The sequence below is a fragment of the Uloborus diversus genome, chromosome 4 (assembly GCF_026930045.1).
Source record: "Uloborus diversus isolate 005 chromosome 4, Udiv.v.3.1, whole genome shotgun sequence".
Lineage (NCBI taxonomy): Eukaryota > Metazoa > Arthropoda > Arachnida > Araneae > Uloboridae > Uloborus > Uloborus diversus.
Window position 1 is genome coordinate 188994919 of NC_072734.1, and position 15544 is coordinate 189010462.

The 15544-nt window shown below is 31.5% G+C and overlaps 1 protein-coding gene across 2 annotated transcripts in view; it reads left to right on the forward strand.

Moving 5' to 3' along the window:
• Positions 1-14205, forward strand: part of LOC129220056 (zinc finger CCHC domain-containing protein 24-like) — a 35736-nt gene extending 21531 nt beyond the window's left edge. Inside the window, exons 3-4 of one of the 2 annotated variants that reach the window (XM_054854397.1) lie at positions 9109-9273; positions 13821-14205. In XM_054854397.1, the coding sequence (XP_054710372.1) occupies positions 9109-9273; positions 13821-13934 (279 nt within the window). In that variant the 3' untranslated portion in view covers positions 13935-14205. Of the gene's footprint in view, positions 1-9087; positions 9274-13820 lie in introns of both variants that reach the window. The other variant, XM_054854396.1, reaches the window with a different exon arrangement.
• The last annotated feature ends 1339 nt before the right edge of the window (positions 14206-15544 follow it).

A 15544-nucleotide genomic window follows, 5' to 3' on the forward strand; every position in this document is an offset into this window, starting at 1 on the left:
CACAACTTGAGTTCACATCGAAATTAACAATGATTTCCCCCCAAAAAGGGGCAAAAGGCCCCTTACGAACATCCGAATGCAACCAAAAAAGAAGGTGCACAACTAGACCCCACTAGAAGTTTACATACCAAATTTCAACTTTCTAGGACATACCGTTTTTGAGTTATGCGAGACACATTTACACATACGCATATACGCACATACATACAGACGTCACGAGAAAATTCGTTGTGATTAACTCGGGCGTCGTCAAAATGGATATTTTGGGTGTCTGTACGTTCCTAGGCATATATCCACGTGTGATCGGGTCGAAAAAAAAAAAAAAAAAAAAAAACTCAACATTCATTCGGGGGTGAGAAAAATGGAAATTAAAGCCGATTTTTGAGTGAAAATGTTTTCGCGAATACAATACTTCCTTTTTTGTAAAAGGAAGTAAAAAATGCACCCTCATTCTATCATTTAGTTCGAATATATCGTCGCCTCAGAGCAACAGTAAGACATTCCAATCTCAGAAATACCCCTGAGATATCTGTTGCTCTGATGCGTCGATTTAGCTCTTTATTTAATTTCTGACCACTTTCCCCCACCAGACCTTATATATTCTGTGAACTGTATAGTCTTATAAGTTTTTTTTCTTGTCTATCTAACGATCACAACATGTTACGAAACTTTGAAATTTAAATTTGAGCTGAGTTATATATTTCAAAAAAAAAAAAAAAAAAATGCCCCGTTACTGTACAATTATTTAATTTGCCACTGTATAGGTTGCAAATCATTCAGTGAAATTGCTATATACATGTAAATGTTTCAACATTCGAGAATTTTATTTTGAAATATGATGATTATCTTACTTTTTCATTGTTGTTCATGTGCACTGTAGGATAGTTCAGATGTACCCCCCTATAGGACCATAAGTGAACGATTGAGTATATTTTTAAAAATACCGTAAAGAAATAATTTTCCGAAAAATCTTTAAAATATGTATGGCACAAAAAATGATATTCAATCATGGAGACATTTTTACTCTGAGAAATTAATAATATTTTTTGAAAAGAAAAGAAATATTAATAATTGAAAAACAAGTTGTTTATGTGTGCCCCCCCCCCCCTTTTTCTTACCTGAAAATGTGATAAAAAATCGCTTTCATTAAAAAAATAACGATAACTAAAACGAACAGTTCCAAAGCATTTAGTTCGATCTTACACAAGCAAACTTACGTTAATGAAAACAAAATACAAAATAAAATTACATCAAAGATTTAGGATACATCAATTGCTTTTTTATCATTTCGTTTTGAAACAATTAAGTAAAAATACTTCAATTCAACCTTTTATTTTAAAAACAAAATGTCTAGTTTTAGGGAAACATCTATACTACCATATTAAAGTATTCAATGATAATTACAACATTCTTTATTGAAAGAAATATACTTAAATATCTATCCCTTTTAGTTTAAAACGTTGTAATTCTCATAAAAAAGTTTTAATGCGAAGGTAAAAATGCTTTTTGAAATTTTAGAGTTTGTCGCTTGATTGGTTTTTATAAACAGTTTAACTGTTTTCTGGCCATAAAAAAATTCCAAAGCCTTCAGCTAATTCAGACAAATAAAAACCATCCCTATTTTATAAGTTGACCAAACAATACTTCTTTCCATTTAATTTTGATCATTTTCCAGAAAGTAGATCAACAAAATGGTCGGAAACCTAAAACGAAGATTTTTTCCGTGAAACAGAAAGAAAGGCCTGTACATTCAAATAAAACATTTGGCGAAGCACCATGAAGGGAAAAAAGTAAGAAATAACAATGTTGAATTGCACAAATTGCAGTTTACTGCAGTTTACGTGCTTCAGCGTCACAAGGAACGCTTTTTTCAATGCAAAATAATGAACTTTTGGGTGCAAAGACATCGGATAAAAGCAATGAAAATTAATAAAATACAACTTAAATAGTGAAAATATCAAACCAACAAAACAAACAAGAAAAAATGGAACTCAAAACAAAACCGAAATTTATTATTTGATTCCCTACGAGAAAAAAGCAGTTAAGCAATAAATTTCTCCAAAAATCCCATAAAATAAATTATGCTGATACAATGAGACCGTTTAAATGAATTTTTACTTTTTATGCACAAAGGTATGTATTTAATTTACCATGCAGGGAGCTATTTTTTCATTAAGAAAGTCGAATTTATGCATGGAATTACGCAAAACAGATTAAATTGTGTTTTATCGAAATCGAAACTAATCATATCAGGGTAAATAAATGGAAAACCAAATGTTGCTATAATTCAACGGTATTTTCTGTATCAAATGATAAACAATTTTTATCGGATTTTATCAGATAATCTCAGTTATTTTTCTATTCATGCATACCTGGAGTTACGCAAGATAAAAAAGTTTATTTTCAAATGTTTTTAGTCACGTTTTAAAAGCAAATTGCATAGAAATTTCGAACGGATTTACTTCTTGAAATTCATTTAAACCAGAAAAAATGCGAGTGTAAATGATGACTTAATTTGAAGATAAACTTTCACTAATATTTGAATGCTAACTGCTTCAAGTTCGTTATTACTTTTTAACAGCTAAAAGTGAAGCAAAATGAAGGATATTTCAAAGCTACTTCCGTCAGTAAGTTATGCATTTTTTTGACTAAAAAGAAAAAATTAAAAACATCAGTAAACTCTAATAAAATATATAAAGCATTAAAAAGCTGAAATGTGAATTTATTATTTAGCAGAAAAAATGTGTATTAGTATAAGTGTAGTAAAATACAACTATCGGTTTTAAAGAAAAAGATTTGCAAAAACAATTGTTTCAATATACGGGTGAGTGTCCATATTCACTTACTGTTTGGAGTTGATCTTATGGTTATTCATTTTCCTTTCTTTGTATACTTTTTTCAGTATGTCTGTCTGATTATCGGCCTAATTTTTTTTTTGAGAATTGTCCATGTATATATTTATCGCTATACATACCTATTGTGACAGTTATCTTTTTTCATAAAACGTCGTTAACATCAGTTAATAATTCATATTTCTTGTCCTTACTTTTCATTTTATTTGGATTTTCTTTTACAGTTTAACAAAATTAAATATATTTTTAAAGAACCTCACTCTACTTAAATTTATGCAATTCTTTATACTGTCGGAAAAATAAAAAATCTTTCTTGTTTTAGTTACAAAACGCCTTGAAAGGGAAAACAACTAGTGCAAGCTTAATTTTTTTTTTTTTTTTTTTTTTACTTTGAATACACATTTTTCTGTTCTTGGTCATGGATAAAACTTATTCAAGCGGTGTTAGAACTTAGAAATTTATCTTTTATAGAAGTGATACTTTCAATAATTTTCAGTTATGCATATTTTATTATTCATTATTTTTAAAAAAATGTATAATTTTATATAGTTTTTTTTTTCAAATAAATTGGAATACACTGGTTTGACAAGTTATGGTCTCCTCCTCTCCATTATGGTCATACTAAAAACTAGTAACGGTCATGTTAGCTAAAGTCATTCCATTTCAAAAAATACAAAAAGAAAAAAAAAAGTTCATCAATTTTAAAACCCTTATTTTTCTTACAATATTGTTAAATTTAAAGTATCTTGATTTGCCAATTTGAGCATTTTTAAAATTAAAAAATGAAAAACCGATCAATCATTTTTTAAAGGTCCTTCTAAGCAACAATAACAAAATTAATTAAGCAAATAAATAAATAAAAAAGAAAAATCCTACTGCTGCATTTTTATTTATCGTTTGAAAAAATTAACATTTGTTTTATCAACAATTCGCAACTCCAGCGCTCGAATACGCTACCTTGCGGTGATTTACAAAACTGCCCAAAAAACTAAAACATTGCGTTCCACGTATGTCTGTTGACGTAAACATAGGCAGTTTATTATGAGTATTTATAAACACATTCGATGCGTCTTGGATTGCTTTCAGCAATAGAAAGTGTTTTGTCCCTTAATGGTATTCTCGAGCTCCTCAAAATAATGTTAGTCTTTATTATTTCCCTCTAAAAAGTGAGTTGATTGTCGTAAATGGCGTGAAACCCTAATCACAAGAAAACTCTGGATTAACAAACTTCGCATTTGCAAGTCTATTCGAAGCTTTTTTTTTTTTTTGGAAGAGGATAACTTTATACCAGGTAAATGTTTTTATTGTTTTGTGTGAATTTATAAGAATATGTTTTTTCCCCTTAATCTTAAGCTCAAAAGAAGAATAGTATGAAAAATATTTTCTTAAATATATTATCTTAGAACGGAATGAAAAATGTTTAACGCTGAGAATTTCCATCACCAAAATAGTACGATTATAGTTTAGGGTTATAGTTTTAGTATTGTGCAAGCAAAGAATACTTGGCGAGATTTTGCATGTCAGTTGTAAACCATTTTTATTTTTTATCATGTGTGGATTAAAATGGTAGGAAGATAACCGAATTCGATAAGTTTACAGAAATAATGGAAGATCAATTAAAAAGAAAACTACCGCCATGTATCCGTGAGAATTTTATTGATGCTGCATGACAGAATTAAATCATAATTCAGAAATTAGAAACATACGAAACCGAATGTAAAACAATTAGCGCTAGCCAAACAAAACGAAGAACTTTTATCTTCCTCTTTTGATAACACTGATAAACAAAGGTTTATTTATATGAAATATTTATAGTGTTCATATGACTACAATAAAAATGAGTTTAATCAAGAATTGATAAATTTCGAATTCAACATCGTGGAAATGGCTGCTTACAACTACGAACTACGAAATTTGTATTAATTTCTAATGTTTAGTAATGTTTCTCGAATTCTCACTGCTTTTTACATGGACCAGAATGTCCACAAGACTTTGAAAATTGATTTAAAAAGAATAAAACAAAAAAGTCATGCATACAAACAAAAATTACTAGCCTTATTAACATTTTCTGCGATACGGCGTGCGTTTGTTTTACCTTTTTCATCCGCCATTAGACGGTGGCTGCAACGCCACCTATAGTTTGTTGGAGTTGCGAATCATTTAAAAAATGTTGCGTAATGATGGCCCAAAAATTAATTATAGTCGTATATTATGGTCGTGACTTATATCATGTACTATATAATCTGAATTTTAAACGCGTTTTACACAAAACGTTAAAAAGTTCACACACATCTCTTAACTTTTAACTGCCTCGTATATACGTGCATAAGTAAGAAATTTAAATACTTACTTTTAATTGATTACTTATAGTCATGTTAGCTTTCAAGAATATTAAACATCTTAATAGTAGAAAAAAGTAAATGGATGAGCACGTACCAATAAAACTGCTATTTGATAAAAACAGCGATGTCAAGTCATAAAGAAAAAAAAACCCTTCAAAAATTTAAATGAAAAAAAAAACCCTTTTGGTGACTGAAGAACACTAACATAATTAAAAAACGTGTGTTTGGAAGTTAAAAGAAAAAACATGTGTTGGAAGAAAAAAAAAAACCGTGTATTTAGAAGAAAAAAACCCGTGTTTGTTGGAAGTTTAAAAAAAAATCCTTGTGTTTTGAAGTTTAAAAAAAAAACCAAGAAAAAGTGTGCTTGGAAAAAATGTGGTGGGGGTCTTCTTGAAAGATGCTATTTAGAGAACCAACCCACTGATGGCGTACTTGGAATATAGATACCAAACTTGATATTGAACAACGCAAGACAAACCCGCCCATTACTAGTTGTCCGTCCATAGCTAGTCATTTACCCATCACTAAAATGTTTTTATGCATTCAACGCAATGTTCAGTTTTGTTTATCCTATCGGTGACTGACTTTTTTTCCCCTTACTCCAGGTTTTATTCCTAAGTTTCACAAGATGGTTCTCACAAGCGATAACAATAAATAAATAAGTAAATAAATAAATAAAAATAAATAAATAAATGAAAAAAAAAATAAATAAATAAAAATAAAATAAAAAAAATAAATAAAAAAAATGAAAAATATTTTAGTTTTTAAGATAGCATGGTAAAGCAAAGACAGTTAAAGAAAATTAGAAATTAAGAAGTTGTTATCATTGCTTGATGTATATGTTATTAATTCGAAGTGTGCCTCTGTTGTCCAGAAATTAATGTCTGAATCTTTTCCTCCTAATGTTTATAAATTGTGAATAATCGTGAATTTAATTTTTGAAACATAGAAAAAAAAGCAAACAAACAAACAACGGGCCATACGAGTCAGCTTAGCTTTGCTGGCCGCATGTGGTCCACTGACTGTAAGTTGTACACGACTGGTTTAACCTTTGTATACAACAGAAATAGTTCATTTGAAACATTAAAAAGTAAATATGTTGCAAAAATACATTTTGCATGTATAAGTGAAAACTAATTATACCAAATAATAACAAATGAATTAAAACAAACTGTTAAATCCTTTTGCTAGAAGTTTCAACGCATCAGATTTTAACTGCGCTTATTTTTTCAAACATCTTAAAATCTTAATCATACCATATTTTCCCCACAATTTGAATCTCTTTGTCATCCATAAAATACCACTTTCCTTCGGTTCAAATCCTTTTGTAGCTTTTTCAAAAAGCTTGGAAGCGACGTGAGAGTTTGGAATACATTCTAAAAGGGGGGAAAATGCACATAACATCTTTGGAAGTAACGATTCTCGAAACATTCTTCTTTTCGAAGAAAAGAACCTCAGAAACGTTAGTTCCAAAGTCAAACAAGTTATGCCAAGTCTGTCAGTGACAGCTGTACGTAGCGATATGTAGTACAAAAGGCGAACCATTTGCAATTCAATTAAATTCTATCACACAAATGGCAATTTCATTCACTCAGGAAGAACGAATTTACTTTTTTGACTGACATTAGAATAGAAAAGTTGATACTTTCGAAGAATTTTGCTGTAAATCATATTTTCTTCTTGAAAGTGGTTGAAAAAATAAATCTGATTTCGTTAAAATTTTAATGCAACATGAAAGTTAAATTTATGAATGTTCGAATACAAAGTTTTTTCAAAACGAAAACTTTTGTGTACAGACTTAGAAAGAGCAGCAATTACTATTATTTGGGAATGATGCTACTTGGATAAGTATTAGATCTCAGCCAATACTTGTGCATGTTAATAAAAACACAAAATTTTGCACATAAGTATTTTGGCACTTTCATTTTGGGCAATTCTATAAGTAACTGACTGACATTTTTGAAGCAATTTTGTAACAAAGAACGCAAAATATATGTTTTGCAAACGATCTTTTCAACTGGAATATTGTAATTTTTAAGCTGAATTTAATGGTATAATTGAATTTCCGAAATACATTTTGGATAATTTTTAAATATTCATAAAAAATGTGGTAACTGACTAACATTTTAAAAAGAAGTATGTCAGTTAGTTACCATGGTTATAACATTTTTGTTTTTTAAATCGTCCAAAATGTATCTTGAGAATTTAACTATACCATTGAATTCAACGTAAAAACACAATATTCCACGGAAAAATGTTGTATTTACAAAATACATTTTTTGTTGAATATTACAAGTTGTTTTGCTTTAAAAAATGTCTGTCAGTTACCTGTGGCATATATGTCGCAGGTGTTAAAACCAAGCCATAATCAGAGCATTTCAAGTTGGAGAAAATTATCAGTGTCCATGTAGCAAGATTGTCTGAGCCATTTGGTGGGAGTCTAGGTGTCAAAATCTTCGCGGAAATTGCAGTTCACGCTAGCGGTGAAAAGTGAAAGAATGGGTTCCGATACATTGAGAATGCAGTCTGCAATAGAAAGGAGCCAGTGTGCAGCCCCATTAGAAAAACCCAAACATAAATAACAAACATAATTATAATACCCAGGCAGTTTATGTAATTTTGTCAGTAATAGATGGTTTTGTTTCATTGAGCATTAAAAATGTTTTCCCCTGTATGTTGTCATGTAATTTTCTCCTTGAAATGTCAGTAAGCAATGAGAACTTTAAGTCAGTGAACCTTAAGTCAGGTAATGGCAGTCACAGCTAGTGGTAAAAAGTGAAGGAATGGGTTCCGATACATTCAGAATGCAGTTGTAAATAGAAAGGAGCCAGTGTAAAAGACCCAAACATAAGTAAATAAATATAACAAACATAATTATAATAACCAGGCAGTTTATGTAATTTTGTCGGTAATAGATGGTTTTGTTTCATTGAGCATTAAAAATGTTTTCCCTTGTATGTTGTCATGTAATTTTCTCCTTGAAATGTCAGTAAGCAATGAGAACTTTAAGTCAGTGAACCTTAAGTCAGGTAATGGCAGTCACAGCTAGTGGTAAAAAGTGAAGGAATGGGTTCCGATACATTCAGAATGCAGTTGTAAATAGAAAGGAGCCAGTGTAAAAGACCCAAACATAAGTAAATAAATATAACAAACATAATTATAATAACCAGGCAGTTTATGTAATTTTGTCAGTAATAGATGGTTTTGTTTCATTGAGCATTAAAAATGTTTCCCCCTGTATGTTGTCATGTAATTTTCTCCTTGAAATATCTGTAAGCAATGAGAACTTTAAGTCAGTGAACCTTAAGTCAGGTAATGGCAGTCACAGCTAGTGGTGAAAAGTGAAAGAATTTGTTCCGATACTTTGAGAATGCAGTCTACAAATAGAAAAGAGCCAGTGTGCAGCCTCATTAGAAAAACCCAAACATAAATGAATAAACATAACAAACATAATTGTAATACCCATGCAGTTTATGTAATTTTGTCAGTAATAGATGGTTTTGTTTTATTGGGCATTAAAACTTTTTTTACTGTATGTTGTCATGCAATTTTCTCCTTGAAATATCTGTAAGCAATGATAACTTTAAGTCAGTGAACCTTAAGTCAGGTAATGGCAGTCCCAGCTAGTGGTGAAAAGTGAAAGAATGAGGTCCAATATATTGAGAATGCAGTCTGCAAGCAGAAAGGAGCCAGTTTGCAGCCCCATTAGAAAAACGCAAACATAAATAATGTATAACAAATATAATGATAATAATAAGGAAGTTTATGTAATTTTGTCAGTAAAAGATGGTTTTGTTTCATTGAACATTAAAATATTTTTCCTGTATGTTGTCGTGTAATTTTCTCCTTGAAATATCTGTAAGCAATGAGAACCTTAAGTCCTCTGCTTACAGGACTGTGTGTTGTGTGCGCAGGCCAGACCGAAGGGTGAAGGACTCACGCCGTACCAGGGAAAGAAACGGTGCTTCGGGGAATACAAGTGCCCCAAATGCAAGAGGAAGTGGATGAGTGGCAACAGTTGGGCCAACATGGGACAGGAATGCATCAAGTGTCACATCAATGTCTATCCTCACAAACAGGTACGTCGACTAATAAAGAATCTCTACATAGTATAAAATGAAGTCTCCAAAAAGCGTCTGTGTGTTTGAACTCGCAAAACTCGTGAACTACCCGGCCGATTTCGCTGAAATTTTCACAGTTTGTTGCTTTAAGTCCTGAGAAGGTTTGCAGATCAGTTCGAAAACAATTCGATGAATAGTTCTTTTTTTCATTCCAATTTAGGCCCAATTTTCACATAAATTCCCGAATATGGGGTGAAAAATTACTCGCAATTTGTTATATTATATATCGTTGGAAAGGGAAGAATTTTCCGCATTCTACGCAATTTGTTCCAACGCTCTAACTTAATTGCGGCGGGAGTAATTTAGGTTTTTAGCTCGAATTTGTTTAGGCTTAGCTAAAATTTAGGCACTACTTTCTTCATTAAATTTTTCAATAAAAAGTGAAGGAATTGTCCTACAGTTTTCTTTTTGACACCATTGAAAAGAGCTACTTTTTTTACTCTAGATCTAACTCGACCTACGGTCGGAAGTTTAACCCTCTATCTCCATTAGAAAAAAAGTTACAAGCGAATTAAATGAAGTTCAAAAATCTGTTCTCTATTCAAGTTTTCAACCATTTTATTTTGCGTTTCCACGGTAACGCTTTTTGAATCCATTATTTCCATCTTTCTCATTTTCAATTCTGAAACTTATTTTACCTTGTGTTTCCATGGTTACGCTTTTTAAATCCATTATTATTTTATTGAAATTGTTATATTGTTTATTATTGAAATTATTTTATCTCATTTTATTTTAATTTCTAAAAAGTATTTTAATATCTGTCGTCATTGTTTGGAGGGGAAATTTTGCATGGTGATTTTTTTTCTTTTATTTATGCCTGATTGTTGAATATACGTTACTTGACACAATTTTTGTTTTTAAAATAGACCGGGCAAAGCTGGGCAACGCAGCTAGTCTTATAATAAAATAATCCATTTGATTATACTTCCCATGGGAACTCACTGTCCGTTGAAAATCTTCTTAAAGAGTAGGGAAACATGGGGCAAAGTGAAATAGCGGGGCAAAGTGAAATGGTGAAATATTTACTCCGCTTTTAGCTCCATCTATCTGATATTAGTTTGACTATGTAGTACCATATGTAGTCTATTCCAGTCAGGAAAAAAATACTGACGAAGATTAAAGCATTTGGTAATAAAGGCATTTTTAGAAAATGGATACTCTTATTGTAATATTTTGTTGTAAGTCAAACATTATTTTGTTACTATAAAATGATAAAGTTCCTGTTATTAACATTTTGAATATTAATTTAGACCTCCTAATATTCAATGCAGTATTAATTTAATTCATATTAGGATTGTGTTTTTAATAAATTGTACTATTAGTCAAGTACATACGGGGCAAAGTGAAGGGGCAAAGTAAAATAGTTTGTTTCATAACTTACGCTTTCATTTATTAATTATTTCATTTACATTCCTTCATTCGGTAATTCACTTATTTATTCTTTCATTGTCTTATTTTCTTATTCATTCACTCTTGTACTCTTTCGTTTATCTTTCTTCTTATATCAATTTATTTATTCATTTAATTATTCGTTTATTGCTCCATTATCTTTTCATTTATTCATTAAACCTTTTATTTAATTATTCTTTTGATTAAAAATATGTTTAATAATCGAATAGAAAATATTTCATTAGAAAAATATTTCATTTTTCACTTTGCCCCCCCCCCCCACAAAAAAGTGAGAAATTTCCACTTTTTTTTTGAAGACTCAAATTTACTGCCAAAAATGAAAAATACTGTTGTACGCAAGTTTTATTGCAGAATAGAATGTTCTTTCTTTATGTACTGTAATTTTCAAAGCAAATTTCCGATTTGTTCAATATGAAAAATCTCAATCATCTTAACCATTTCACTTTGCCCAACATTCCCCTACATGCAATATACTGACAACCCAACCATGACGTACAGAGACTGCAGGTTCGTTTTTGTTATGAACTCATCAGTCTGGAAATCAACAACATGTTTTTCTTTCTTTCATGAAAGCACAATCTAAGAAAGTTCAAACTTTAGTTTTCATTTAAAGGGTATTTTAGTTCAAAGAAATGTGTATACAAATATATGGTGCTTTCTCATAAAAGAACAATCTAAGAAAGTTTAAACTTTAGTTTGAACGTTTTTTAATGAACACGACTTTTCTAAACTAAAGCAACCCCTTTTATTATGCTTCCTCTGTGAACTTACTGTCCGTAGAAAAGCTTCTTAAAGAGTACATGCAATATACCGACAGCCCAACCGTGACGTACAGAGACTGCAGTTTCGTTTTTTTTTCTATAAAAGAACAATCTAAGAAAGTTTGAACTTTAGTTTGAACGTTTTTAAATGATCACGACTTTTCTTGTTTTATGGGCTTGTACTGGTATAGTGTAGAATTAAAACTAATAATTGAGGAGTTAAGCATTAACTCAATCCTGCTTAGCAACCTGCTCAATCCATAAATTTTCAAAAGTTTTTTTTTTTTTAAATAATTTGACTTTTTTTTATCTTACAAAATCACTCCACAAAGCGATTTGGAATAAATTCCTCTCAATCAGGTCAAACACCACTGCCAAAACGCCATTTTACTTCAAAACCAGCTCTATGGATGTTTTTTCCTGTCGTCGCTCCAAAAAGGTACGGGTAAAAGCAGAAACATTATAATAACAAAGGCAGACAGAGTGGTGTAGTGGTTAAGATGCTAGCCCCTCACGCCTGAAGGCGCAGGATTAAACCTGGCTCCAGTCGGTGGATTTTCGAGATGCAGAAAATCTACAGCGTCCATGTTATGATTATGCGGCATGTTAAAGATTCCTCGAGTACTCGTTTGGCATGGAGTCTCACTTGGAAAAATTAAGTACAGTTTCGCATCGAATAGATCCCGGGTGCTTCCATCCAGCGGGGAAACTCGGCGTCAAAATTCTCTTGGCAACGGCATCGAACCGATAGTGGTGCTACGTAAAAGAGGGGCTGCTAGGCCGGGGGATCGCACTAGGTCCGCAAAAGGCAGTGCCTCAACTGCAGCCCCACTTGCAAGAAAAAAAAATCTAATGACAATTCCTTAATCAACTCCCGTTTTTGATTGTACAGTCTACGGCGTGGTATAAAAGTGAGGTACCATAAGAATTTAATTGCAATTTAAATCTTTACTAATAATAAAGCTGAAAGTCTGTCTCTGGATGTCTGGATGTATATTTACGCGCATAGCGCTTAGACCGTTCAACCGATTTTCGTGAAATTTGGCACAGAATTAGTTCGTAGCATGGGGGGGGGGGGGGGCACTTTGAAGCGATTTTTCGAAAATTCGATTTTTTTTCTTTTTAATTCCAATTTTAAGAGCATTTTACCGTGCAAATTATCATAACGTGGATGAGTAAATTACCAAATTATCATAACGTGGAACCGTTGACGCTGACGATTTTTTGCCTTTCAAAAACCCACAGTATTCAAAAGCTCTGTTCCAAATGAACGATTGTGGGTTCCAAACCCGCAGCCAAAGACGCAAGAGCTCCCCTAGGTCGAACCACTACCCCACCAAACTAGTGATGGGCATAATCGAGAACTTTTTGATAATCGAGATCTCGGGAATCGAGTACTTCTGATAATCGAGTGATTGACAGTCGAGATCTTTCGAAATCGAGAAATTGAGCGATTGACAATCGTGATCTTTTGAAATCGAGAACTTGAGCGATTGATAATCGTGATCTTTTGAAATCGAGAACTCTAGCGATTGACAGTCGACACTTTTCGAATCTAGATCTCGAGTGATTCATTTCTCGATCATTTTGAATCGAGATCTCGAGATGTGATAATCTAGAACTCGCGATGTGATTAATCTAGAACTCGAGATGTGATTAATCGAGAACTCGAGATGTGATAATCGAGAACTCGAGATGTGATAATCGAGAACTCGAGATGTGATAATCGAGAACTCGAGATGTGATAATCGAGAACTCGAGATGTGATAATCGAGAACTCGAGATGTGATAATCGAGAACTTGAGATGTAATAATCTAGAACTCGAGATCCGATAATCAAGAACTCGGGATCTGATATTCGAGAACTCGAGATTTGATAATCGAGTTCTCGAATAATCTTGAATAATCGAGCATTTCGTTTATGAGAACTCAATTATGCCCATCACTACACCCAACCGATCCTAAATAATTAAAAAAAAAATTTAGATGAGTGCGCAAAAGTTTTATGCATATGCTAGTAATTTTTTCTACAAAGTAGGAACTTTCAATCCGTGTATATTTAACTGTGGATGTTATGATAAATGTGAAATTTAAGGTGATCTTATTAGAAGAGAACTAAATAAATAATCGATTCAATTTTATTTTAGCAAATATTGCCATTAAATAAAATCATAAAATAAATGTTGAACTTCTATGCCTGAAAAAATATTGTGCATAATAGTTTTAATATTAAATCTAAAATTTGGGAAAAAAATAATTAAAAAATGGACTTGTCATAAACAGAAGCTAGTCAACCTGATTTCTAGCAACTAAATAACTGTTTTTATCTTTCAGAGACCTTTAGAAAAACCGGATGGCTTGGACGTATCGGATCAAAGCAAAGAACACCCTCAGCATTTGTGTGAAAAGTGTAAAACTGTGGGATATTACTGTCGGCGCGTCCAGTAACTGGGCTTTCGTGTTTACTGTTATACTTATTTTCTGTACGGTTGATTTTGATTTTAGTCAATTTACAATTGTTTCGAAAAGAAAAAAAAAACATGAATTCAAAAGACTAAGAAATCAACTACTTGATGTTTATTGAAAGTTGTAAGAACACATTTCCATAAACATGCATACGTGCAATTGAAGTACCCTGATTTTATTTTAAAACTTTTGCTTTCTGGTTACAACACCACACACACACACACAGTCAATGTATGTCTGTATCCAATAAAAGCAATGACAGGGTACATAAAAAACGTGAAGAGTACCCAAGTAACAACAAAATTGCTATTATTAAATTATTTTAATGTTGTTTACAGATGTTCACATTTTTGCGATGCATTGGAATGCATCAGAAAGTTTAGTTTGGCATATTTCAGCCTACGTAGGTCTGGAACTGTCCATACCAAGACATATTTAGTTACATAAACTATTTAAATATTTAAAACATATGTGCAGCTAGAATATTTTACAGTACTACTGGGTGATATCGTTCACGTAAAAAAAAAATATTATACATAAAATCACATGGTTAAAAAATATCAAATAGTGATTGTAATTAATCAAACCAATTAATTTTACCAAAACTAACTATTTTCTCGTAATGGGGTTGTTTCCTTCAGTCAAAAATACTACTTTTAGTCACTGAAATTGATAGAGTAAGCAAAACAAATAACATTAACATAGAAAATACTTTCATTCTCTCAACAGTTATTTTTAATTATTTTTTTTAAATGTCCGATTGTGCAAACAATGCGTGGGCTTGATGACGTCACAAATGATGCTCTTTGGCGCAACTTTGTGCCGCGTTTCCACGTTATGATAATCAAGAAGCGAATTAAAATTGCGCTTTACGCTTGCTATCAACCATATCGTTGCTAATACAAGTGAGTAAAAATGCGAATTAAAGATTTTGCTCTGTGAATGGCAACATAGAATGGCCTTTATCTCTTGTGATGTCATCAGCAAGAAATGTAAACAATGAAAGCGGAAGCTTTAAGTAATTTTTTAAAAGTATTGAACTTAAACAAATTATTTAAAAAATGGTCAGATCCTATGTTTTTAAGCATGCTCTTTCAGAAAAAAATACTTTTAAAATTTTGTAAACGACCCCATTAACATTATTATTATATTTCTTATTAATTTTTTTCAAACTTCGAAGACTAATTAAGAGAAACAATTTATAAAGAAGCCATTCCTAATAAAGTATACGAAACATTTTGAGCTGATTTCTCTTCATGCCAATAAATTTGATAACAGAAGATTAAATTTGAAATTATTATTTGTTTTAGATTCACACATTTTTTTTAAATTACAAAATATTGACTGAATTTTCATAATAGCCGATTCAATAGAATTTAGAACCATATATAACACACAAATAATTTTTCTGTTAAAAAACGAAAGTATTTTAAAGGCCAATCTTAGAACCAATAACAATATTCAATACTAGCTTTTAAATATTGCTACTACAAACTAACACAACTATATCTTTATTTATTGTTATTTAACTTAGTGTGTTATTAAGCACAGTGGTTTCTCAAAGGTATATTACCAACACTCCCTTTGTGCAC